This window comes from Microtus oregoni, unplaced genomic scaffold, assembly GCF_018167655.1.
Source record: "Microtus oregoni isolate MIOR12 unplaced genomic scaffold, Mior012 000008F_ref0000371, whole genome shotgun sequence".
NCBI classification, from domain to species: domain Eukaryota; kingdom Metazoa; phylum Chordata; class Mammalia; order Rodentia; family Cricetidae; genus Microtus; species Microtus oregoni.
The window spans coordinates 36320142-36346936 of record NW_024543067.1 but is presented as its reverse complement, the minus strand read 5'-3'; the positions used below and the strand labels follow the sequence as shown (position 1 = coordinate 36346936).

Below are 26795 nucleotides of genomic sequence, written 5' to 3'. Positions count from 1 at the left end.
ATAATGGCTTAGCCCACTGAAACTCTACAAACACATAAGTAGAACTCTGCATATCTTAAATATGTCACATAGGAAAATTCTCTGCCAGAGTTTTATATACTAATCACCAATATATTGGGGTTATATTCACGTATGACTAAGTGTTCTCTTGTATAACCAGGATGGTAGTGAAAAACATGAAGCCTCAAATACACATAATGTTTCCACATCTGAGTTGAATCCTATATTTGATTACTATTTCTTAAATTTTAGACCAAAATTTTCTATTTTATACTCTGTAAAATATTGCTGATTGAAATGCTAAATTTTCATTTAATTCATTTCAGCACTTTGAAACAATATATGAATGAATTTATGTTAAAAATGTGTTCTACTGACAGAAAATGTTGCCAAGATAAGAAAGAAAGACAAGATATTATTTCTGCTTCTGGGAAGTTAAGCTAGAACAATCACTATGAAAATCATTGATGCAGTATTTTTAAAGAAAAACAGAAAATTTAACTTACACACTCCAGGGCATTTAGCTAAGGCCTCTACATTGTAACTACAGAGTATTTTGTATTCATGTTCATTGCTGATGTACTCAGAGCAGAAAAGGATAGCTAAATGGACAATGAAATTATGATTGGTATAAACAATTAAGTTTATACCCTGTGAGGAAAAAGGAAATTATGAAATTTATGACTAAATGGGAGGATAGGGTAAAGTAAAATAACAAAAAGTGAAAAGATGAAATATGATATATTTTGTATGCTATTACTAGTTTTAGTTTCTCCTTCTTCCCCCCTCCCTCTCTGTCTTACTCTGTCTGTCCCCCTTCGTGTGTGTGTGTGTGTGTGTGTGTGTGTGTGTGTGCGCACATGTGTAGTTTTACTGTGAAGACATAGCATAAAGGCAGAAAGAAGACAGGAAAATAAAGAGGTTATGGTGAAGTAAGGAGTATAATATAACAGGAAGACGTGAAAATAGAAAATGGACTATAGAGTTGAAAAGAAATACAGGGATGCATGATGGCACAGAATTATTTATGAAAATGTGATGAAAATGTGGTGCTGAATATATTAATATGGGAATTTAAAGTAAGAATTTTAGTTGTGGAGACCTACATGTCATCATACCCATCACACTTTTTTAAACTCCTCTTCCACGACTTCCTGTCTAGCCTGTTACTTTCTAGGGATAGTAGGATTTCTCACACAAGCCTTCCATGACCCTCCCTTTCAACTGTGCATCTATAGGTATCAATATCACAGATAAATTAGCCTCCTTGCTTTTACAGTCAGCTACAACATGGATCATGGACGTCCATATGATTTCTGGCTGGCTACAACACAGACCACAAACTTGGCCCCATGGTGCAGTATGACCAGAAACCCAAAGAAATCCTTCAGAAGCATCCAGATGATTGACATCAACATGTGTTAGGGTGACAGTTCAGGTCACTCACATCAATATGGTCCCTGGATGTCTTTAAGGGTTATGGGAAAGGTAGTACTATGTTCTATTTAAGGGTAAGACCACTGAGAGTTTGACTATTACTTGAGAGAGTATATAGATAACAAAAATTAGGTTTATATTTTTCTTTTTTTTAATCTCATTCTTATTTTTACTTTTTTTAGGAGGGTAACAAGGGTTGACGGGCAGCCATGGAGGGACTGGGAAATAAATGTAGTAGGAGGCTACTTGCTTGTTCCCAGCTTCTCAGCCCCAAAAAATCACAGAGAAACCATATTATTTGTAATACTGTTTGGCCAATAGCTTAAACATCTTTCTGTCTAATTCATATCTTAAATTAACCCATCTCAATTAATCTGCATATTGCCATGAGACTGTGTCTCATAGGTAAAGTTTTGATATCTGTCTCTGGTTGGGCAACATGGCTTCTTACTGACTCTGCCTTCTCTCTCCCAACATTAAGTTTAGTTCCCCCCCCCCTCTATTTTGCCATGCCAGGCCAAAGTACTCTTTATTAACGAATGGTATTCACAGCATACAGAGGTAAATCCCACATCACCTCCCATTTTCTGTTTAAATAAAAAGGAAGGGTTTAACTTTAACACAGAAAAATTGCATATAACAAAACAGGTATCAAGCAAGAATTGTATTTACAACCTTGATATCTACTTTATATTATATCACAACTAAGGAAAATTGTAATTATAAATATTGATTCTTCAACTCTATCAAAGACCCCAGAAGGATATAATATTACCTAAGTAATCAGGAAGTGCATTTTAAGCAACTTCCAAAACCCTAGAATTGACAAAGACATCTTGCTGCCTAAGCAGCCACACAAATATCTTCTGTATTATTGGAGCATCTATATTCAGCCTATAGGCCCATAGTATCTAGCAGATTTTTCCATAAAGCATGAAATTTCAAAGACAGTTCAACCTATATTGGGTATTTGTCAGTCACTTTCTTCTATGTCCTGAAGAATGTCTGCAGACTCTTTCATGAAGCAGGAACCCCAAAGGACCATTTCACCTTTAGGCAAGTTCAGCAGTCATTTTTCTGTGGGATTTGCTCGTTTAAGTCATATAGTATAGCATAAAGCAGTTGAAGTAAGAGCAGATTCTTGCCCAAATTGCTAGCAAACTCCATAAGAATTCTCTTCAATGTCCATCATCCACTTAAAGTAATTGGTACTACATGAACAGATGTGTCTCATGTAATAAACAGTTCTAAGTTATTAAAATATTTTAAATGCCATTTTCTGTAGTTGTTGAGATGTTTGAAGAATAGCTATTCATCTGAACTATACCTCTGTACATCTAGAAAATATAACAAGACTACAAGCTTGACTATTAAAGACCTATGTTTCTTAATTATATATTTTAAATGAGCTGCATAAACACAATACCTTAATCAAGTGCAGAAACACACATATAAAAAAACTTGACTTCAAATTTGCCTCAACAGACCAAGATTCACATCAATGCAAAATATTTATATCTATAGCATATCCTACTTTAAATGTAAGCAAACATTTATAAGCAATACTTGGGAATTTGGGTATTGTTCACTCCAAACTGTTTCTTGCTTTTTGTTGGGTGAAGTATTTTGGGAGTTATTCATGGCAGCCTTTCAGGGGGTTTTGCTCCATTAAACCACATTAGTCTGGAAGGATTCCACAGGTTCTCATCTTCCGTGGAAACAAAAGAAGATCCTCTTTTTCAAAGCAACTTGTCCTTAGACAAAAATTTTGAAGTCAAGAAACTATTAAAACATATATGTTGGTTTCGATTAGCAGCCCATACAATGAAATGTCTCTCTGTACATAGCTGCTTCACAGTCAAAAAAATTCAAAGAAAACACAAATTATATATATATATATATATATATATATATATATATATATATATATTCCAGAGTCTCTGTGCATATTTCATCTTTATGTGGCTTATTTTTCTAACTCTATTATGTTTTCTACATGTTTAATATTTATTTTATTATGGTTGTTCTATTTATTTAAGTGATTTACTTCTTTTTGTAACTCTCTCTTCCAAGCCTACACACATATATCCAACACTGGGACCATTTAGAGGTCTTTTCTATCTCAGTTTGTCTTTATTGTGTATTTGTATTCATTATCTTAGCAAGACTGCTTCTTAAAATCCTAAATGCTTCTTAAAATCCTTAGCAGTGGCATTGCAAGAGCAAATATTGCCTTGCTGCTTGCTTTGCCCAGTCCAAAATGACAGAAATTTGTTTCCTACCTCTGAGACTGCTGGGTGGGAGCCCATCATCTTCAGTTCAACTCTGATATCCAGTTGGCCCATGCTGCCACCAAATAACCTTGCAGCAAGCTGCCCACAAACTCCATTTAGATGATTGGCCTCCTGAAAGAGCAAGAGTTTGTACTAGCAGTACAACCCAGAAACCCACCCTGTCAAAATTTTGTGGCTTTTTTTTATGCTACTGATAAATCAGGAAAACATCTCATAAAGTAGTCACAACATGAAGCTGTGATAACTCTGTTTTTTTCCCTCGAATTCTGTCCAAAACTCTGTCAGGTTTTAAGTGGATTTTCATTTGCCTTGTTGGTGTCAATCTGTAATAGAAGGCCACTTGTTTGTTCCCAGCTGCTGGACCCCGAAATAATCACATAGTAACCATATTATTCGCAATACTTCTTAGCCAATAGCTTAAGCATATTTCTGTTTAACTCATTTCTTAAATTAACCTATCTCCATTAATCTGTATATTGCCACGAGGCTATGACTTACTGGGTGAAGTTCCATCATCTGTCTCCAGAAGGGGTATGTATGGCTTCTGACTGACTCTGCCTATTTTCTACCAGCATTCAGTTTAGTTTACCCTGCCTACCTCTATTTTGCCATCCCAGGCAAAAGCAGTTTCTTTATTAACCAATGGAATTCATAGCATACAGAAGGGAATCCAACATCTAAATAAGTGTGTTTGAGGTGTATAATGTGAAGTACCAGAGAATCCTTAAAAATGTTATTTTGAATTTTTCCCAAGACCAGGATAATATTCTTCTGTTTTGCTTCTTTAATTAATTAAAGATTGTTCTGTAAGTGGTAAAAATGATTATCAATAAGTCAGAATAAAATGACAAATAATATAGCAAATGGATTCTGTAGTTTATTACAAATTATTCAACTGTTCTCACAATGTGTTAACTCTAGCTTCTGTTTTATAGATTCATAGGGATTGAAAATGACTTAATTTCAATTATTTCATTGTAATAATAAAATAATTTCATAATTATGTAGCAATGAAAGGAATTTGCACTTTAAGATATATTAACTTTCTATTATAAAATTCTCTTAATAAAGTATTGTGAGTTTATTAAAAATTGTATTTAAAAAGGCACGAAAAATGAAAAGATAATGATAGTTTTTTTTTTAACAAGGAAAATTATTTATGTCTGTAGTTCTCACCATGGAGATGTTAGTGACCTTTATTAATATATATTTCTTCAAAATTTAACATATATAGATCATTCAAGATGGCCTAGAAAGGATTGTCTCTTGTTGACAAGTTTGACAACCTGACTCCTAGCCCAAAACTCATGGGGCAAAAGGGAGCCCTTATTCCTATAAGTTCCATTCTGTCCACCTTCTGTGTGTCAATATGTAAGAACTTCCCTACCAAAATATAGGAAATATTTAAGTGAAAAATATCAGTATGTATCAAAACCAACTGCATGAAATTATAAGTATGATATTATCTACTGGTTTATCTCTTGAATGAGATTGAAGAATATGTTTGGGTTTAGAGTATAACTTTTATCTCTAACATGCCTCCAAGTGATGTTAAATCATGGCCTTTAAATATTTTATTCTACTCTGTTTTCGTTAGGTTTATCATGAACATGAAACCTGGAAATGAAACAAGCATCTCCTACTTTTTTCTATTGAAACTGACAAATGATGCTACAATGGAGCCCCTCATCTTTGGCCTGTTCCTCTTTACATATCTGGTCACAATTCTGGGAAACCTGCTCATCATTTTTGCGGTCAGCTCTGAAGCCCATCTGCAAACACCCATGTACCTCTTTCTCTCCAAACTTTCATTTACTGACATCTGCCTTAGTACAACAACAGTCCCCAATATGCTGAAAAACATCCACACACAGGATCAGAGCATCAGTTACATGGGCTGTCTTACTCAGGCCTGCTTTGTTTTGAATTTTGCTGTATTAGAAAGCTGTGTCCTTGCTGCAATGGCTTATGACCGCTATGCAGCTATTTGCCACCCACTGAACTACACAGCAATTATGAATCCAAAATTCTGTGGTGTGCTAATTCTATTGTCACTGACCATTAGCATAGTGAACAGTTTATTACAATGTCTGATGATACTGCGGGTCTCATTTTGCACAAACCTTCAACTTCCTCTGTTCTTCTGTGAACTGGCTCAGGTCATTAAGCTAGCCTGTTCTGATACTCTCATCAACTATATTCTGATATATCTTGCAACATTTATATTTGGTGGCATTCCAATCTCTGGAATAATTTTCTCTTATACTCGAATTGTCTCTTCTATTTTGAGAATATCTTCAATGAAAGGAAGGTATAAAGCCTTTTCTACTTGTGGGTCTCACTTTGTAGTTGTGTCATTATTCTATGGGGCAGCAGTGGGAGTTTATGTCACTTCTGCAATTACTGTTTCACCTCAGATCACTACAGTTTCATATATGATGTATACTGTTCTCCCTCAAATGTTGAACCCCTTTATTTATAGCCTAAGGAATAGGGATATGAAGAAAGCCTTAAGGAAACTTATCACAAAGGTACCTTGCCTTCCATGATGTATTACTTGATTTTGACTTGAGTCTTTCATGGGTCCTACCAAGGAAAAACTGTTTAAATGCCCACAATATCTTGTGTGTTGCTGTGATCTATACACCACACTGACAAAAAAATCTATCCATATATTGTCCTTGATTTATTATTTTTTTATTTATTGATCTTGATAAAATTTTGACAAGTGATATTCACATTTTACATTGGATCTATTTTCTCATACCAAATACCAAAACATGCAAACAAATTCACATTTTCATAATTTTATCCTATATAAAATCAGATCTAGGTATGTAAATAAATTTATAAATACGGCATATTATATATTAAATAGCAATTGAAGATGAGTCAAAAATTTGACAGGGAAGATGGGACACACTAGAGGTATTGAGGTAGAAAAATTAAGATGTTAAAATGATTTAATTATATTTAAAAAACAATATTACTAGAAGTTTTAATAAGACAATAGAGTTGATCTTTTATTACCTGCAAATATACACTTTATTAATGTTCCAAACGTTTACAGCCACATGTTAACTATATGTGATCTCAAATATCATTATTTTACTATGAAATAGAATGTTAAACATTATTTACCATTTTGTACAATACCCAGACACTGTCTCCTATAGTTTCTGTGTTTTTCAAGCCTAAACAGATTTGCCTTGATGACATTTGAGTAGTACTTTGAACATTTTCATGCTTTACTTCTCTGGATATTCTAAACCTCATTTTACCGGTATTACATGTATGTGTATGTATATGTATATGTTTCTATGAACATGACTGTAAGTGCCTGGCTAGAAAAGATTTTCTGTCTTCCTGTTCGTGGTTGTTGCCTGTTGTAAGTGGCATTACATTGACTTTTATTAGGGAGTCATCACTGTAGCCTTGATGATTATTTTAATTATATATTGCTCCTCTTCCCAACTTTCTAGATGTCTTGCAAAGAGAGTTTGCTTTTCATAGCTTTTGTACTTGCTGCAACTTTCAAATTATATTATACTTATATTTTATTATTTTATTACTTAAAAAATACCAATCCAAATTCCTACTTTCTCCCCTCTTCCTACTTCTCTCCACTCCTTCCACACACCATCCCCTTACCCTCTCCAATCTAAAAAGAGGGCAAGGTTCTCTGCCCTGTGGAAAGTCCAAGTCCCTCCCCACTACATCCAGGCTGAGCAAGGTATACATCCAAACAGAATAGGATATCAAAAAGCCAGTACTTGCAGTAGACACAAATCCAAGTTCCATTGTTTTTGGCTCCTCAGTCTGCCCCAACTCTCAACCACATTCAGAGGGACTAGTTTGATCCCATGCTCATTTATTTCCAGTCTAGTTAGAGTAGGTGAGCTTCCATTAGCTCAGTGAGTAAATACTCATGGTCTTGACTTCCTTGTTCATATTCTCCTTCCTTCTGCTCTTCAGTCCAGTGTTCCATTATGAGTCTCTGTCATTGTATCCATCTTTTGTTATACAAAGTTTCTATGATGATATTTAAGATAATCATCAGTCTGAATACAGGGCATAGCCAGTTCAGGCATGCTTTTTTTTAAACTTTTTTTTTTTTATTGAGAAAAGGAGAAAAGAAAAAAACAAGTTTCCTCCTCCTCCCAGCCTCCCATTTTCCTCCCCCTCCTCCCACCCTTCTCCCCCTCCTCCCACCCTTCTCCCCCTCCCCCCATTCCTCTCCCCCTCCCTCTCCAGTCCAAAGAGCAGTCAGGGTTCCCTGACCGGTTGAGAAAAGCTTGAGGGAATTGAGGTAATCAGGCATGCTTTTTTATTGCAAAGGGTTGGCTTGTTGATTCCTGGGAAGTATTCTAGAGCCAGCTTTCTGGCTTACCCCCAAAAGGCTCCCTCAATCATGATATCTCTTTCCTTGCTCTCATATATGTCCTTCCTCCATCTCACCAATTCAGTTCCCTCAAGCTTTTCTCAACCCTCCTTTTCTCCCCTCTTCTTCCCATTCTCCCCTTCCTTCTATCCCCACCCCATGCTCCCAAATTTTGTCAGGCTATCTTGTGTGCTTCTGTTTTTCCAGATGGATCTGTATATGTTTTTCTTTAGTTGTACATTATTACTTAGGTTCTGTAGGATCATGAACTATAGGCTCAATGTCCTTTGTTTATGGCTAGATTCCACATATGAGTGAGTACATGCCATATCCATATTTTTGGGTCTGGGTTATCTCACTCAGGATAGTGTTTTCTACTTCCATCAATTTTCATGAAAAATTCAAGATGTCATTGTTCTTTTTTACCACTGAGTAGTAATCTAATGTGTAGATGTGCCACATTTCCTTCATCCATTCTTCCATTGAGGGGCATCTAGGTTGTTTCCAGGTTCTGACTATTACAAATAATGCTGCTATGAACAAAGGTAAACAAATGCTTTTGAAGTATGCTTGAGCATCTTTTTGGTATATTAGCAAGAGTGGTATTACTATGGATACTGGATACTATGGTATGATGGCTCCCAATTTTCTGAGAGAACGTCACAGTGATTTTCAAATTGGTTGCACAAGTTTGCATTCCCACCAGCATTGAATGAGTGTTTTCCCTACTCTACATCCTCTCCAGAATAAGCTATCATTGGTGTTTTTGATGTTGATGACAGGTGTAAGATGGTATCTCAAAGTTGTTTTGATTTGCATTTTTTTGATTGCTAAGGAAGTTGATTGAACGTGTCCATAAGTATTTTTTAAACATTTTAAATTCTATTGTTGAGTATTCATTGTTTAGTTCAGTACCCCATTTTTAATTGTGTTATTTAGAATTCTAATGCCTAATTTCTTGAGTTCTTTATTTATTTTGGAGATGAGGCCTTTGCCTGATGTGGGGTTGGTGAAGATCTCCCATTCATTAGGTTACCATTTTGTCTCATGAACTGTGTTCTTTCCTTTACAGAATCTTCTCAGATTCAGGAAGTCCCATTTATTCATTGTTGCTCTTATTGTCTGTGATACTGGGGTTATACTTAGAAAGTGGTCTCCTGGGTCCCTGCATTGAAGGCTACTTCCCACTTTTTCCTCTATCAGGTCCAGTGTGGACATATTTATATTGAGGTCTTTAATCCATTTAGACCTGAGTTTTGCGGTTGGTGATATATATGGATCTATTTTCATTCTTCTACAGGATGGCATCCAGTTATGCCAGCACCATTAGTTGAAGATGCTTTCTATTTTCCATTGTATAATTTTAGCTTCTTTGTCAAATATCAAGTGTTCATATGTATATGGATTAATATATGTTGTCTCAATTCACTTCCATTGGTCAACATCTCTGTATTAATGCCAATGTTGGTTTCATTACCTTACCTCTGTAATAGAGCTTGATGTCAGGCATGGTAATGTCTCTGGAATTTCCTTTATTATATAGGATTGTTATGCCGGGCAGTGGTGGCGCACACCTTTAATCCCAGCACTTGGGAGGCAGAGGCAGGCGGATCTCTGGGAGTTCGAGGCCAGCCTGGTCTACAATAGCTAGTTCTGGGATGGGCACCAAAGCTACAGAGAAACCCTGTCTCGAAAAAAACCAAAAACAAAAAACAAAAAAAAAAAAAAGAGAAAGGATTGTTTTGGCTATCCTTGGTTTTTGTTATTCCATATAAAGTTGATTATTGTTCTCTCAATGAACAATAAATTCTCTCAAGAATTATTGCTTTCTCTGTGAAGAATTGTAGTGGGATTTTGATGCAGATTGCACTGAATCTATAGATTGCCTTTGTTAGAATTGCCATTTTTACTATGTTAATTCTTCCTATCCATGAGCATGGGAGATCTTCCCATTTTGGGGAATCTTCTTCAATTTCTTTCTTCAAAGATGTAAAGTTCTTTCCAAATAGGTCTTTCACTTCCTTGGTTAGTGTTACCCAAAGATACTTTATGCTATTTGTGGCTATTGTGAAAGGCGATGTTTCTCTGATTTCCATCTCAACTTCATTATGTATATAGGAGGGCTTTGTGTATAGGAGGGCTACTGATATTTGTGAGTTGCTCCTGCCATATCACTGAAGGTATTTATCAGTTGTAGGAGTTCTCTGGTAGAGATTTTGCAGTCACTTATGTACACTATCATATCATCCAAAAATAACAAAAGTTTGACTTCTTTCTAATTTGAATTCCCTTTGTCTCCTTATATTGTTTTATTACTATTGTTAGAACCTCAAGCACTGTGTTGAAGGTGATATGGAGAGAGTGGACTGCCTTGTCTTGGTCTTGATTTTAGTGGAACCACTTTAGGTTTCTCTCCATTTAATTTGATGTTAGCTGTCAGTTTGCTGCATATTGCGTTTATTATATGTAGATATGATCCTTTTATCTCTAATCTCTCCAATATCTTTATCGAAAAGGGGTGTTGAATTTTGTCAAATGCTTTTTTGGGATCTTATAAAATTATCATTCTTTTAGTTTATTTACACAATTGATTACATTGATAGATTTTTATATTTTGAACCAGACCTGCATCTCTAGGATGAAGCCTACTTGATCATAATGGATGAAATTTTAGTGTGTTATGAGATTCTGTTTGCCAGTATTTTATTGAGAATTTTTGCGTTGATGTTCATGAGTGAGATTGGTCTGTAATTCTCTTTCTTGGTAGAGTCTTTTTGCAGTTTTGCTATCACGGTTACTGTAGGTTCATCTATACATATGTTCTGGAACAATGTTCTAGAAATACCAGAGGTGGACTACCTACCATCTCATATGCCACCAACAACCACAATATGAGTTAGAGGAACATCCATGCATGTGCTGGCAACCAAGCGGTAGGTTTGCATATTTCTGTTCCCATTATTTGGGAAAATTAGAATAGAAAGAGAATGACTCATTTCAATTTCTCTGTTCACTCTTGAAATACAAGACAAACATTGAGAGGCTTATCTCCTTATTAGGCTAAATATGCCTACTTCACAAGGGTATGCCACAAGATAACAAAGGAAATATGAGTTTCCTATTATCCTTGGGATGATACATAAATAATGATATAGAAAAGAAGATGGAAATAAGAACATTTACATTACATTTAGTAATATGTCTACATATATTCATATGCATCTAATACAAAATATATTCAAATAAATCTGTACATTAGTTTAAAATTACATATTTAGAGAAGTAAAAGTAAAATATTTTCTTCTCTTAAAAGTTGGATAGTATACAGGAACCTAATACATTTTATTTGATTTATTCTGCTTTAGAAATTTAATAATTTTAAAGGCAAAATATCATCATTAATGAATTCATGGAGCATATATATGTTCTTTTTACTTTTGATGTTGTTTTATTATGGATTTCATTTAAAAATAATTAAATCACAGAAAGATATAGACATGAATACCATCTTGGTATTGGCCTTATTCTCTTCCTAGGACCTCTTTGCATATTCATAAATAGAAAGTAGTTTCAAATAAAGCCCTGCTAAACAATGCAAATAAGATTCAGGAAGTAAAAATCAAGAATAACCTGGTCACATACATGTATATATTAAATATTCTAAGTTAATTACATGATTGAAAATTCACAATATTTAAAATTTGACAAAATAACTTGATGTGGAGTATGGAAACCATAACTAGACTCCATGAAGCACTCATTTCATCTTTATCATCATCATTTATGCCCTGACAATCCTTAAATATGCATGAGCAACTCTTTTATGGAAATTCTTTAGCTTTTCCTGTTCTGGGCAGTCCTAGATGTTTCTATTATTGTCAAACACAAGGTTCTACAGTCTTCCTTAATAATGTCTATCCAGTGTTTCTTTGGTCCTTCCTCTTTGCCTTATCCTGTGAGTTCTTCCAAGCAGTGCTATCTTTGAATATCTGCTGTCATTCATTCTCATAATATGACCAAAGTATCTCAAGCCAAATTACCATATTCTGTAGTTTACTTCCTTCCACAGATAGAGATGTTTCTTAGTGTCATCATTACACAGCCTATCTCTTTGTATAATGATGAGAACCTTCCTGAGATATGCCATCTTAAATACATTCAGCCACTGTTCTGAGGATCAGTTCATTTTCCAGGTTTCAGAGTTGTAAAGGAGGCAGATCAAGACAATGTCTTATATATTATTTTTGTCATTATATCTCTTGTTGATCAAACATTTCCTAGTGCATGGAATGCAGTCCTTGATAACCCTATCTGCCTATTGATGTCTGAAATTATTCCCTCCTTTGAACTGTGGTTTCCTCCCAGATAGACAAAGTTGCTTGTTGAGGTTCTGATTTGTTATTACAATGTTAAAATGTATGTGTGCCCTTCCTGTGTGCTGTGTCTCAGTCTTCTTGATGTTAGTGGCCAAGGTCATTTATTAGAAGAACCAGGTGAAGTCAAGAAAAGATGGATAAAATACTTTGACATTCTATACAATGAACTAAATGCTCTCAAGTAGACTACAACAAAAACACTTTGGCAGCCACACAAACACCAGATATGTTGAGAAAATATTAATTATTGATAGGAGCAAGATGAGGAAGCTATCAATAGAGCAAAACACAGAAAGGCCCCACAGAGTGGATGACATTGTAGTGGAGGAGCTGGAGGTAGCTACAATAGGCTCAGGGGTTGAGGCACTTCTCAGAATCTTCAGAGAGTTATAGGAACATGAAGCTATTCCCGTGGAATGGAAGCACTCAGTCACAATTTTTATACACAAGAAGAAGGAGAAACTGGGCTGCTCAAATGACAGGGTCTTGAATTTGTTGTGCCATAGCAGCAAGATATTCTCCTTTATTATCTAGAAAAGAATCAAGGGCAGAACAGAAGAAATCCTAGTAGAGGCCCAGTGTGGATTCAGAGCTAACAAGAGCACAACAGATCAGATCCTAACACTGAGGCCACTGGCAGAAAAATATGAAGAATTTGGAAAATACTTATATGTCTGTCACATCAACTTCAGAAAAGCATTCAATAGGAATTTGGGAAACAATGAGTTTCTACAGGTACCCAGAAAAAAATTATAAAAATACTAGAAAGTGCCTATAAAGATACCTCTACATCAATCAAAATCTGAGGAGAACTAAGTGAACAGTTTAAGACAATTATCGGAGTTTTGTATGGATGCATCTTCTCACCACTTTAATACTTCCATGGAATTAATAATAGCAACAGCCCTGGAGGATGAGGAGATATGTATGCAGGGAAGTTATGTGTGAATCAATAACTTGCATTTCACAGATGATACAACAGTACTTGCTGGAAGTCCAAATGAGCTACAGGTCATGGTAAGTAGAGCTGTTGAAGTAAGTTAAAACCTTGGTATGAAAGTAAACATCAAGGAAACTGAGATAAGTAATACCATGAAATGCTAGCAAAATGAAATCTTTTCATATGGTACTGTAAAGTAGAAGAAAACTAATGAGGATTGAGGGCAGTAAAGCAGAAGTTTCACAAGTGGAACAATCCTGTCCACCGTTCTACACCTTCAGCATACCACTACCTGAAGAGACAAGTGTGTATGCATCATTCTTAGCAAAAAAAAAAAAGCAAAATCTAGGATAGTTCCGATATCTTTAGCACGAACACAAAGAAAGATCCCTCAGTTCCTTCCAGGAAAGGAAAGAGAAGCCCATGGAAGCTACATGAGTAAGAAACAAAAACTTGCAGTACATCCAGATTCCTGATACCAGAATAGCCTACTGACCTGGATAAGACACTTGGGTATGATTACAGAATATATGTAGTTCCTGGGACCTTTGGGGCAATAATATTCACAGTTCAGTATAATTATACTTTTGTCATTCCTAAGGGAGTATGAGTTGCTGAAATCCTTGAAGAGCAGTATTCCTGAATGAAGAATTATTACTTGGATTATTCAGTGATTAGGATAGAACATTGAAAGCCTTTAGTACTGGCTCATATCTATTTTGAGTACCTCAAACACCTAGTTTTGTTTCCTTCTTATTTTATCTCTTCATTTAATTTTGTATGCACAAAAGCACATAAATGCAATATTAGGATGCTAGTATCCTTTTGTAATTGTGCTACATTTATATAGCATATTCAATATACTACATTTATAATATCTGTGATAATATGATCAAAATGAAAATGTTATAGGCTAATAATATGTTAACAGTTGGGAACATTGATTTTACCTAGATATATTGTAAACAGTATTAACTAATTATATTTTTCATTATCATCTACAAAAAAACATTTGTAATGTCTTCAGGTGGCATAAACATATTTATTGAAGTAAAACTACTCATATTTAGTTGATTTAAAAATTGCAAGTTACTTCATAGATTAGTTCATTGTGAAAGAAGTAGTATATTAAGAAAAATGCACACTATATATCTTCATATTAATAAATGTATTTCAAAAAGTAGATTATGAGTCACTTTATTTTCTTCATTCTTATATGAATTTTTAACTTTCTCCTGAGCACTTGATTACTATACTACAAAACAATAAATTACATATTAGTATAGACAGTATATAGAAAAGTTTTTGAACTAAAGTTCTTCTGTAATTATTGGTTATAATTTGTTAGTAACTGTAAATACTAATCTTTCATAATTTACTAAGGGAATTTAAGAGTTTTGGCTACTATGAGTTTGTCCATGCTCCATTGGGTTCCCTCAAACCCATGAGGAAATGGGTATTACTAATTGGATGCATGGGGTTGTGGAATCCTATAATGGAAATAAAGGTGTAAGGACCTTATTTTGTAGGTATCTGAGGGATGTGAGGGATTTAGAGTGATTATAATGATACTATCTTGTATAGAAGCTACTAAAGATAAATAAAACTAAAATTTCAAATGTTCACACTGTAATTTCAAAAGAACAATATTAACTTGACTAATGTTGTTCTGTTATTAAAGATTTACTTTAATCAAAATAATTCATGTAACTTTCACATATAAATTAATTATTTTTCAAGTTATTTATTTATTTATTTATTTTTCCATTAAAAAATTTACACTTCCTTCCCTCTTCCCAGTCTTCTCCAGCTCCCTCCCTCCTTAAGAGAAGGCAGGGAACCCTGCCCTGTGGGAAGTCCAAAGCCCTTCCCTTCTACATCCAGGCCTAGGAAGCTTTCCATCCAAATAGACTAGGGTCCCCAAAATCCAGTATGGGCAGTAGAAACAAGTCCCAGTGCCTTTATCAATGGCTTCTCAGTCAGCCTCCATTTTCAACCACATTCAGAGAGTCGAGTTTGATCACATGCTCATTCAGTCCTGGTCCAGCTTGATTTGGTGAGCTCCCATTAGAAAAGGCACACTGTCTCAGTGGGTGGACCAACCCCTAGCAGTTCAGATTTCCTTGCTCATCTTCTCCTTCCTTCTGCTTTTCAACTGGACGTTGGGGGCTCAGTCCATTGCTCTGATGAGGGTCTCTGTCTCTATCTCCATCCCTCGCTGGACAAAGATTCTAGGGTGACATTCGAGATAATCATCAGTGTGATGGTGGGGCAAGGCCAGTTTAGGCACCCTATACTCTGCTGCTCAAGGACCTAGCTAGGGACATCCCTGTGGACATGTGGGATCCTCTCTAGAACCAAGTCTCTTGCCAATCCTAAAATAGTTCCCTTAATGTAAATATCTTCTTCTCTGCTCCTATATCTGCCCTTCCTCCATCTCCACCCTCCCACTCCCCCAAACTCTGTTCAGTCATTCCTTTCTCCCTTCTCTCTCCCCGTCTCCCCTTCCCCCAACCCCACCCCCACCCATACTCCCACCCCCATGCTCCCAACTTTTACCCAGCAATCTTGTTTGCTTTCAATTTCCAGGAGGATCTATATATGTTTTTCTTTGGGTTCAACTTGTTATTTGGCTTCTCTAGGCTTGTGAACTATAGGCTTAATGTCCTTTGTTTATGGATAGACTCCACTAATGAGTGAGTACATACCATATTCATCTTTTTGGTTTTGGGTTCTCAGGATAGTGTTTTCTATTTCCATCTATTTGCATGCAAAATTCAAAATGTCATTAATTTTTACCACTGAGTAGTACTCTAATGTGTATATATTCCACACTTTCTTTATCCATCCTTCCATTGAGGAGCATCTAGGTTGTTTCCAGGTTCTGGCTACTACAAATACTGGTACTATGAACATAGGTGAACAAATGCTTTTGTAGTATGATAGGGCATCTCTTGGGTATATTCCCAAGAGTGGTATTGCTGGATCCTGAGGTAGATTGATTCCCAATTTCCTGAGAAGCCACCACACTGATTTTCAAAGTGGTTGCACAAGTTTGCATTCCCACCAGCATGGATGAGTGTTCCCATTACTCCACATCCTCTCCAGCATAGGCTATCATTGGTGTTTTTGATTTTAGCCATTTTGAGGGGTGTAAGATGGTATCTCAGAGTTGTTTTGAGTTGCATTTCCCTGATCACTAAGGAGGTTGAACATGCCCTTAAGTGTCTTTTGAATATTTGAACTTCATCTGATGAGAATTCTTTTTTCAGTTTGGTACCCCATTTTTTAATTGGGTTAATTAGAATTTTCATGTTCAGTTTCTTGAGTTCTTTATATATTTTGGAGATCAGACCTTTGTCGATTCAGGGTTGGTGAAGATCTTCTCCCAATCAGTAGGTTGCCTTTTTGTCTTAATGACAGTGTCCTTTGTTTTACAGAAGCTTCTCAGTTTCAGGAGGTCCCATTTATTCAATGTTGCTCTTGTTGTCTATGCTACTGGGGTTATACGTAGGAGGTGGTTTCCTGTGCGCATGTGTTACAGTCTACTTCCCACTTTCTTTTCTATCAGGTTCAGTGTGGTCAGATTTATATTGAGGTCTTTAATCTATTTGGATTTGAGTTTTGTGCATGATGATAGATACGGATCTATTTTCATTCTTCTACAGGATGACATCCAGTTATGCCAGAACTATTTGTTGAATATGCTTTCTTTCTTCAATTATACACTTTTAGCTCCCTTGTCGAAAATCAGGTGTTCGTAGATTTGTGGATTAATATCCTGGTCTTTGATTTGATTCCATTCGTCAGTCTCTGTTTTTATGCCAATACCAAGCTGTTTTCATTACTGTAGCTCTGTAATAGAGTTTGAAGTCAGGGATGGTAATGCCTCTGGAAGTTCCTTTATTGTATAGGATTGTTTTGGCTATCCTGGGATTTTTGTTTTTCCATATAAAGTTGATTATTGTTCTCTCAAGGTCTGTGAAAATTTTTGTTGGGATTTTGATGGGGATTGCATTGAATTTCTATATTGCCTTTGGCGGAATTGCCATTTTTACTATGTTGATCCTACCCATTCAAGAGCATGGGAGATCCTTCCAGTTTCTTGTGTCCTCTTCAGTTTCTTTCTTCAGAGCCTTAAAGTTCTTGTCAAATAGATCTTTCACTTCCTTGGTTAGTGTAACCCCAAGATATATTGTGCTATTTGTAGCTATCGTGAATAGTGATGTTTCTTTGAATTCCCTCTCTACTTCTCTATCCTTTGTGTATAGAAGGGCTACTAAGTTTTTTGAGTTGATATTGTATCTTGCCACATCACTAAAGGTATTTATCTGTTGTAGTTCTTTGGAAGAGTTTTCAGGGTCACTGTTGTACAGAATCGTATCTTCTGCAAATAACGAAAGTTTGACTTCTTCCTTTCCAATTCGAATCCCGTTGACCTTTTTATGTTGTCTTATTGCTATTGCTAGATCTCAAGTATTATGTTGAAGAGATATGGTGAGAGTGGAGAGCCTTGTCTTGTTCCTGATTTTAGGGGAATGGCTTTGAGTTTCTCTCCATTATATTTGATATTAGCTGTTTGTTTCCTGTATGTTGTTTTCATTATATTTAGATATGTTCTTTGTATCCCTAACCTCTCCAAGACCTTTATCATAATGGGGTGTTGAATTTTTTCAAATGCTTTTTCAGTGTCTAATGAAAAGATCATATGTTTTTTTCTTTCAGTTTATTTATATGATGGATTAGATTGATAGATTTTCATATGCTGAACCAGTCCTGCATCTCTGGGAAGAAGCCTACTTGATCACAATGGATTATTATTTTTTGATGTGTTTTTTGGATTTGGTTTGGCAGTATTTTATTGAGAATTTTTTCATTGATGTTCATGGGTGAGATTGGTCTGTAATTTTCTATCTTGTTTGAGTCTTTGTGTCGTTTTATTATTAGAGTAACTGTATCTTCATAAAAAGAGTTTGGCAATGATTCTTTTGTTTCTATTATGTGGAACACCTTAAGGAGTATAGGTATCAGCTCTTCTCGGAATTTCTGGTAAAATTTGGCATTAAAACCATCTGGTCCTGGACTCTTTTTGGTTGGCAGGTTTTTTATGACAGCTTCTATTTCCTGACAACTTATAGGTCTATTTAAATTGTTCACCTGGTCTTGATTTAATTTTGGTATATTGTATTTATCTAAAAACAAGTCCATTTCTTTTACGTTTTCCAACTTTGTGGCATATAGGCCGTTGTTGTAAGACCTAATGATTCTCTGAATTTCCTCAGTGTCTGTTGTTTTGTCTCCCTTTTCATTTCTGATCTTGTTAATTTGCGCATTCTCTCTCTGCCTTTTGATTAGTTTGGATAGGGGCTTGTCTATCTTGTTGATTTTCTCAAAGAACCAGCTATTTGTTTCATTAATTCTTTGGATTGCTTATTGTGTGTGAGGTTTATTTCAGGCCATTCAATCCTATTCTTACCCCATTCCACACAGATTCACTCTCACCTACCACTCTAAATTTTGTATTCTTTTTTAAATTATATAACACACTAAGTACAGTTAATGCCGTCTGTATACTCATGGATGTAGAGCCAGCTACTGGAACTAGAATCATATTCCAAGTACTAAGTCCTTAAAGTCATTGATTTTTTTCTTTTCCTAACAGTCATCAAATGTTGGCGGATCTTCAGAAAGTGCTAAGGGCTCCTGAGCCACTTCTCTATCCATATTGAAACAGGTTTGTTTGCTTTTGCTCCAGTATTGTTAATGCAAAAAAAAAAAAAAGTACTATAAGTGACCTGGCCCTATCATGTCTAGAAGATACTATCATTCTCCGCTCCTCACCGATCTCTGCTTCTTATGATTTTCTGCTTCCCTACTGGTAATTTTCCTGGGGACTTAGCAAAAAAACACTGGAATATTAAGTTTATGATAACCTCTTCAGAAACAATTATTTATACTGTACTTTTGACAGTTCTGAGTTTCTTTGCCTACTGCTGTAAACATCAGAAGGGTTCTCTCTGATGAGTAGGAAGTAACTTTCTCTTAGCATATAGATTTTAGAGCAAATTTACATTATATACATTCAGCAAAGTAACAAAAGTGGTGTCTTGGGGAACCAAAAACTATGTCAGTAAATTATCATTTTGAAGATGCCCCTAAGATACCTCTGTCTTTCTAGATTCCTAGGAATTTATTGAATAGTGACCCCAGTCTTCTTTTTGGAAGTGTGTGTGTGTGTGTGTGTGTGTGTGTGTTTTTGAGACAGGGTTTCTCTGTGGCTTTGGAGCCTGTCCTGGAACTAGCTCTGTAGACCAGGCTAGGTCTCGAACTCACAGAGATCTGCCTGCCCCTGCCTCCCAAGAGCTGGGATAAGTGTGTTTTTTAAGAGGAAAACTATCAGAGAGAAATGTAGAGCTCAATAAAAATAATAAAAATAAAAAAGTTTTTAGAAAAAAAGGAGGAAAACTATCTACCCACTATCAAGGGTGATGCAGTTTAAATTCACACACACACACACACACACACACACACACACACACCAAAGCACTTCTCTCTCTCTCTCTCTCTCTCTCTCTCTCTATATATATATATATATATATATTATACATATATATATATATTAGATTTTCAAAGTTATATTTTAGCATCATCATGATAAGAAGTGTAAGCTGATTTCCTTATTCTCCTAGTAAGCAGAGTAAGGCTCAGCCAAAGTAACTTTCTTTGAAACAAAACAATAGTATATTTCATAATTATGGTGCCAAAAGTGTAAACAAGATAACGAGGAAAGTACACGATAGAACGTATTACTTTCCGGGAAGACCAGCAAGCAAGAGTTCAAATACCCAACAACACATTCAAAAGATGCTCTCAGATACGTGTATACATTTGTAAACCTATCATTTTAAAGCGGACATATGGATCCCAGAAGCTCTCTGGTCATCTGAAAGCTGTAATGGAGTAATCTTTTCAGATCATGCCTTCAAACCAAGGTCGAGAAAAATAGTGCAAAATAATAGTGATTCTCAGGCTTTTTAAAATACAGTTCCTCAATCTGTGGTGACCACCTGCAACAATTTTTTTTTCATGTTTCTTAATTGCAATCTTGCTGTGGTTATGAAAAATAATGTAAATATCTGTGTTTTCTGATACTCTTAGCTGACCCCCATGAAAAGGTCATTTAATACTCAAAGGGGCCACAACCCACAGGTTAACAACCACTGCAATAAAGCAGTGTTCTTGTTACTCAGGAGTATAGTTAGAGTCTTTTTCTTTATTTAAAATTTTTATATATTTTATTCATTGATATTTCAAGATTTTATATTATTTTATACTGGTAATGAAGTCTTTTCTTTTGCATAATTACTCTTTATTTCATTCTAGCTGTGCCAATATGAGCAATTAAATTACAATAGTAAATATGGTATTTGAATTTTTTTAATTGAGAAAAGAAAAAAAAACAAATTTCCTCCTCCTCCCAGCCTCCCATTTCCCTCCCCCTCCTCCCACCCTTCTCCCCCTCCTCCCACCCTTCTCCCCCTCCACCCACTCCTCTCCCCCTCCCTCTCCAGCCCAAAGAGCAGTCAGATTTCCCTGCCCTGTGGTAAGTCCTAGGTCCTCCCCCCTCCGTCCATTTCTAGGAAGGTGAACATCCAAAATGGTTAGGTTCCCACAAAGCCAGCACATTACGTAGGTTCAAAACCCCGTGCCATTGTCCTTGGGTTCTCATCAGCTCTCATTGTTCGCCATGCTCAGAGAGTCCAGTTTTATCCCATGCTTTTTCAGTCACAGTTCAGCTGGCCTTGGAGAGCTCCCAATAGATCAGCTCCACTGTCTCAGTGGGTGGGTGCTCCCCTCGTGGTCCCGACTTCTTTGCTCATGTTCTCCCTCCTTCTGCTCCTCATCGGGACCTTGGGAGCTCAGTCCAGTGCTCCAGTGTGGGTCTCTGTCTCTATCTCCATCCATCACCAGATGAAGGTTCTATGATGATATGCAAGATATTCGTCAGTATTGCTCTAGGATAGGGTCATTTCAGGTTCCCCATCCTCAGCTGCCCAAGGAACTAACTGGGGACCTCGGCTTGGGCATCTGGGAGCCACTCTAGGTTCAAGTCTCTTGCCAACCCTAAGGTGGCTCCCTTAACTAAGAACCGTGCTTCCGTGCTCCCTCATCCAACCTTCCTTCATCCCAATCCTCCCCCTTCCTCAAGCTCCCCCCATTCTCCCCCTACCCCCCTCTCTCCCCATCTCCCCTTACCCCCATCCCACCCCACCCCAAAGATCTCAATTTTCTCCCCGGCAATTTTGTCTACTTCCCATAGCCAAGAGGACAACTATATGCCTTTCCTTTGGTTCACCTTCTTACTTAGCTTCTTTGGGATCACCAATTGTAGACTCCGTGACCCTTGTTTATGGCTAGAAACCAATTATGAGTGAGTACATCCCATGTTCATCTTTTTGGGTCTGGGTTACCTCACTCAGGATAGTGTTTTCTATTTCCATCCATTTGCATGCAAAATTTGAGAAGTCATTGTTTTTTACCGCAGCATAGTACTCTAATGTGTAGATATTCCACACTTTCTTCATCCATTCTTCCGTTGAAGGGCATCTAGGTTGTTTCCAGGTTCTGGCTATTACAAATAATACTGCTATGAACATAGTTGAACAAATGCTCTTGTCATATGATAGGGCATCTCTTGGGTATATTCCCAGGAGTGGTATTGCTGGGTCCAGGGGTAAGTTGATCCCGAATTTCCTGAGAAACCGAAACACCGATTTCCAAAGTGGTTGCACAAGATTGCATTCCCACCAGCAATGGATGAGGGTTCCCCTTCTTCCACAGCCTCTCCAGCAAAGGCTATCATTGGAGTTTTTTAATTTAGCCATTCTGACAGGTGTAAGATGATATCTCAAAGTTGTTTTGATTTGCATTTCCCTGATTGCTAAGGAGGTTGAGCATGACCTTAAGTGTCTTTTGGCCATTTGAACTTCCTCTGCTGAGAATTCTCTGTTCAGTTCAGTGCTCCATTTTTTAATTGGGTTAATTAGCATTTTAAAGTCTAGTTTCCTGAGTTCTCTATATATTTTGGAGATCAGACCTTTGTCTGTTGCGGGATTGGAGAAGATCTTCTCCCCGTCAGTAGGTTGCCTTTTTGTCTTGGTGACAGTGTCCTTTGCTTTACAGAAGCTTCTCAGTTTTAGTAGGTCCCATTTATTCAATGTTGCCCTTAAAGTCTGTGCTGTTGGGGTTACACATAGGAAGCGATCTCCTGTGCCCATCTGCTGTAGGGTACTTCCCACTTTCTCTTCTATCAGGTTCAGTGTGTTCGGACTGATAGTGAGGTCTTTAATCCATTTGGACTTGAGTTTTGTGTATGGTGATAGATATGGGTCTATTTTCATTCTTCTACAGGTTGACATCCAGTTATGCCAGCACCATTTGTTAAAGATGCTTTCTTTCTTCCATTGTATACTTTTGGCTCCTTTATCAAAAATGAGCTGTTCATAGGTTTGTGGGTTAAAATTCGGGTCTTCTATCCGATTCCATTGGTCGACTTCTCTGTTTTTATGCCAGTACCACACTGTTTTCATCACTGTAGCTCTGTAATAGAGTTTGAAGTCAGGGATGGTAATGCCTCCAGACAATCCTTTATTGTATAGGATTGTTTTGGCTATCCTGGGTTTTTTGTTTTTCCATATAAAGTTGATTATTGTCCTCTCAAGATCTGTGAAGAATTTTGATGGGACCCTGATGGGGATTGCATTGAATCTATAAATTGCCTTTGGTAGAATTGCCATTTTTACTATGTTGATCCTCCCAATCCAAGAGCAAGGGAGGTCCTTCCATTTTCTGGTATACTCCTCAATTTCTTTCTTCAATGCCTTAAAGTTCTTGTCAAATAGATCTTTCACTTCCTTGGTTAGAGTTACCCCAAGATATTTTATGCTGTTTGTGGCTATTGTGAAAGGTGAAGCTTCTCTGATTTCCCTCTCTGCTTCCATATCCTTTGTGTATAAGAGGGCGACTGATTTTTTGGAGTTTTTCTTGTATCCTGCCACATTACTAAAGGTGTTTATCAGCTGTAAAAGTTCTTTGGTGGAGTTTTGGGGGTCGCTTGGTATTTGAATTTTTTAATGCAATTTAATACAAATAGAAAGAAAATGAATTTGTTGAATCTCTTATAGCAACTTCTAGTAAGTAAAAACACCTGAAATTATGAATTAGTTATTCAATAAATGCTTGTCTCTAAGACTAGAAAATGTTCTTCATATCACAAAATTAGCACAATCACATTGCATGATTATCATAAATGCACAACATCATGTGGATTTTTTCCATTATGTAGAGTTTTGTATTTATGAATTAGATGTGGACCAGCAAGATCCCTTGCTGCATAATGGTTCTTCCTAAACAAACTCAGTAAAAGAAAGGTCAAATCAAGAACCTGAACTAAAGAAGAAGGTATAAATCATCTCTACATGTTGTCCTTTGACTGCTACATGAATGTTTTGGCAAATGCAAGCTCCACTTCCAACACTACAGACACATACTCATTCATGAAATAAAATAAGAAAGATGTTGCATGCTATGGAATGGATTAATTGCTTAACGAAAATAGAAAAATAAAATTATATTATTGAATTAATGAGTAATATTATTACTGCTACTAACATTAAATTAAAATATGCATTTTCTATAATTTTGAATATAGAATGAGCTTTGGAAAATAACATCCACTATGCTCTTACATGCCTCATAAGGAAGACAAAATTCTACCAATACCTTAGATCAAAGGAAGTAGGATTTTGAAAAATATATCTAGTAGGTGAGAATAATTGACAATAGTGGTAAACTAGAACATTCCTAAAACTTACACTTTTGTTTTTCTTCTTCCTCCAATGAGATATGTTCACAAAAGGTCTACAGAAAAAATATTTCTAATGCATTTTTAAATGTAATAAACTTGATAAATTTTTGTGATTGAAGTATATTTGTTCTAATATATCAATAGATAAATTTCTGAAATATATATATATATACACAAAACCCCAAATCATATATAAATATAATATGATGCTCATTACACAAATTACCAATATGCATTTTTACCAAAAATGAAAATTTTATGTGCTTAGCATACAAAATATCTCTATAGTCTAATAAAAGATGAATTAAGTCTCTTTAAGCTTATTTAATGTCAAATTAAATACATGTTTATTGTATGATATTAATATAATAAGAGAATTTATGAAAGAACTTAAATCAGAAAATATATCTAGGTTGAAAATAATAATACATCAAATAAAATAGATATTTTGCTTATAAACATGAGAGAGAAAATACACTCAGCTCTGCTTAACCAGCAAAAATAGACTATCAAAATTTTAATCAAAACAAGATGGCTATGTACATTTAAATTACATAGAAGTATACATATATGTATAAAACACGTTAAAAACAATGTATATGTGTGTATAAATACATGTATATTATATATATACATATATCTATACACATGCACACAAATGCATTCCTACTAAAGCTAATGTTAAAATTATATCTTAATTGAGAAATGAGACTATCCTTGATCATGGAAAACCATTGTCTTTGAAATTTATTTTTTAACGAGGAAGAGACCTCTTCACAGAAGTTGTACAGGTTTATAAAACAGAACATGATCTATTAATATGAGAGATACATAGAGCAAAATCATAAACTCATACTGTTGAACTACTAATTCCAATATTGAAATTTCAGTATCTATAATTAAATTAAGTCATTCTTTGTCCTCTATCTTCATACCACTGTATTTCATATTGTAAAATAACAATAGAATATAAGCCTACCAATATAATATAGAATATGCCATTCCTGTGAAAGTATACTTGCTTATATAATTAATATACAGCAGATTTTCCAAGGTCAAATGAATAAGGATATAGACATATTGATATAGACACAACAATCAATTTTTCTCATTTAATAGACTCAAAGAAATTTTATTCTTTGAGTGAAGAAAATATTCTCAGTTTCTGTCTGAGAATCATGTACTAATCTGTCACTTGATTATTGCCAAGTTTATTATTGACTGATTTAAAGAATGACCACATCACATAAAGTGTGCCATCCTAAAGATGATCATTCTCAAGGCCTCCTTTATGTCCCTATTCCTCAGACTGTAGATAAATGGGTTCAGCATCTGAGTGACTGTGGAATACATTACTGAAGCCACTGCTGTCTTTCTGGGAGATTCTGTAACTGCAGAGCTAATATACACTCCCAAACCTGACCCATAAAACAAGGAAACAACTGACAGGTGAGACCCACAAGTGGAAAAAGCTTTATACCGTCCTTGCACTGATGGGATTTTGAAAACAGACGAGACAATTTCAATATAAGACAGAAAAATTCCTAAGAAAGGAATACCGCCAAATAGGACAGCTGCAATATAAATCAAAATCTTATTGATAAGCGTGTCAGAGCATGCAAGCTTTATGATCTGAGCAAGTTCACAGAAGAAGTGGGGGATTTCCAAGTCTGTGCAGAAAGTCAGCCGCAGCACCATGAGACTAAGCAGTAGTGCATTCACAACACTAATGATTAGTGAAACTAGAACGAGTAGAGTGCAGAAGTGTGGATTCATGATAACTGTGTACCTTAGAGGGTGGCAAATCGCCACATAGCGATCGTAGGCCATTGCTGCAAGCAAACAATTTTCTAATCCAGCAAAAATCAAGACGAAGCAAGCCTGAGTGAGGCAGCCTGTGTATGATATTCTCTGATCCTGTGTTTGGATGTTCCAAAGCATCTTCGGTACTGTGGCTGAGCTTATACAGATGTCAGCCAAGGATAGGTGGGAGAGTAAAACGTACATGGGTGTATGGAGATGGAAATCTGAACTGATGGTCAGGGTAATGAGTAGGTTCCCAAGAAATGTGACCAGGTACATAAACAGGAATAGTCCGAAGAGAATGGGTTGTAATTCTGGATCATCTGAAAGACCCAAGAGCAGAAATTCTATTGTAGCTGTATGATTTGTGGATTCCATGTTGTTTAGAAGACTAGGGGAGAAAAAACAGACATTAAGACATAAATATTTTTTCCAAAGATACTTCATTACAGAAAAATTTCACCTTCTAAAATAATTCTCAATTATTTTTTCTTTTCCCACTTTCCTGTAATAATGTCCATTTTGCTTTTTCTGCTCTGTTCTTTTGGCTACATTAAACTGAATTATTTCTTTTTCTTCATTTAAACACTAAGTATTAATAATGTAGAACATTGTGTCTGACTAAAATTCCTCCAAATTCTGAATTCAACTAAAAAATAATCAAACAAAATGATTTACAGCATATACAAACACCATA

At 35.8% G+C, this 26795-nt stretch overlaps 2 protein-coding genes across 2 annotated transcripts; one reads left to right on the top strand and one right to left on the bottom strand.

Moving 5' to 3' along the window:
- Window positions 1-5329: 5329 nt before the first annotated feature.
- On the top strand, window positions 5330-6280 carry LOC121451344 (olfactory receptor 7G2-like). Its single transcript, XM_041656815.1, has one exon. It carries the CDS (start codon window positions 5336-5338, stop codon window positions 6278-6280), a length of 945 nt encoding a protein of 314 aa, XP_041512749.1. The 5' UTR covers window positions 5330-5335.
- Window positions 6281-25537: 19257 nt separating this feature from the next.
- On the bottom strand, window positions 25538-26479 carry LOC121451562 (olfactory receptor 7G2-like). Its single transcript, XM_041657215.1, has one exon. The coding sequence runs from the start codon at window positions 26474-26476 to the stop codon at window positions 25538-25540; it is 939 nt and encodes a 312-aa protein (XP_041513149.1). The 5' UTR covers window positions 26477-26479.
- Between the last annotated feature and the right edge of the window lie 316 nt (window positions 26480-26795).

Coding starts and splice junctions, on each gene's coding strand:
- LOC121451344 (XM_041656815.1), top strand. CDS start 5,336: ATGAACATGAAACCTGGAAATGAAACAAGCATCTCCTACTTTTTTCTA.
- LOC121451562 (XM_041657215.1), bottom strand. CDS start 26,476: ATGGAATCCACAAATCATACAGCTACAATAGAATTTCTGCTCTTGGGT.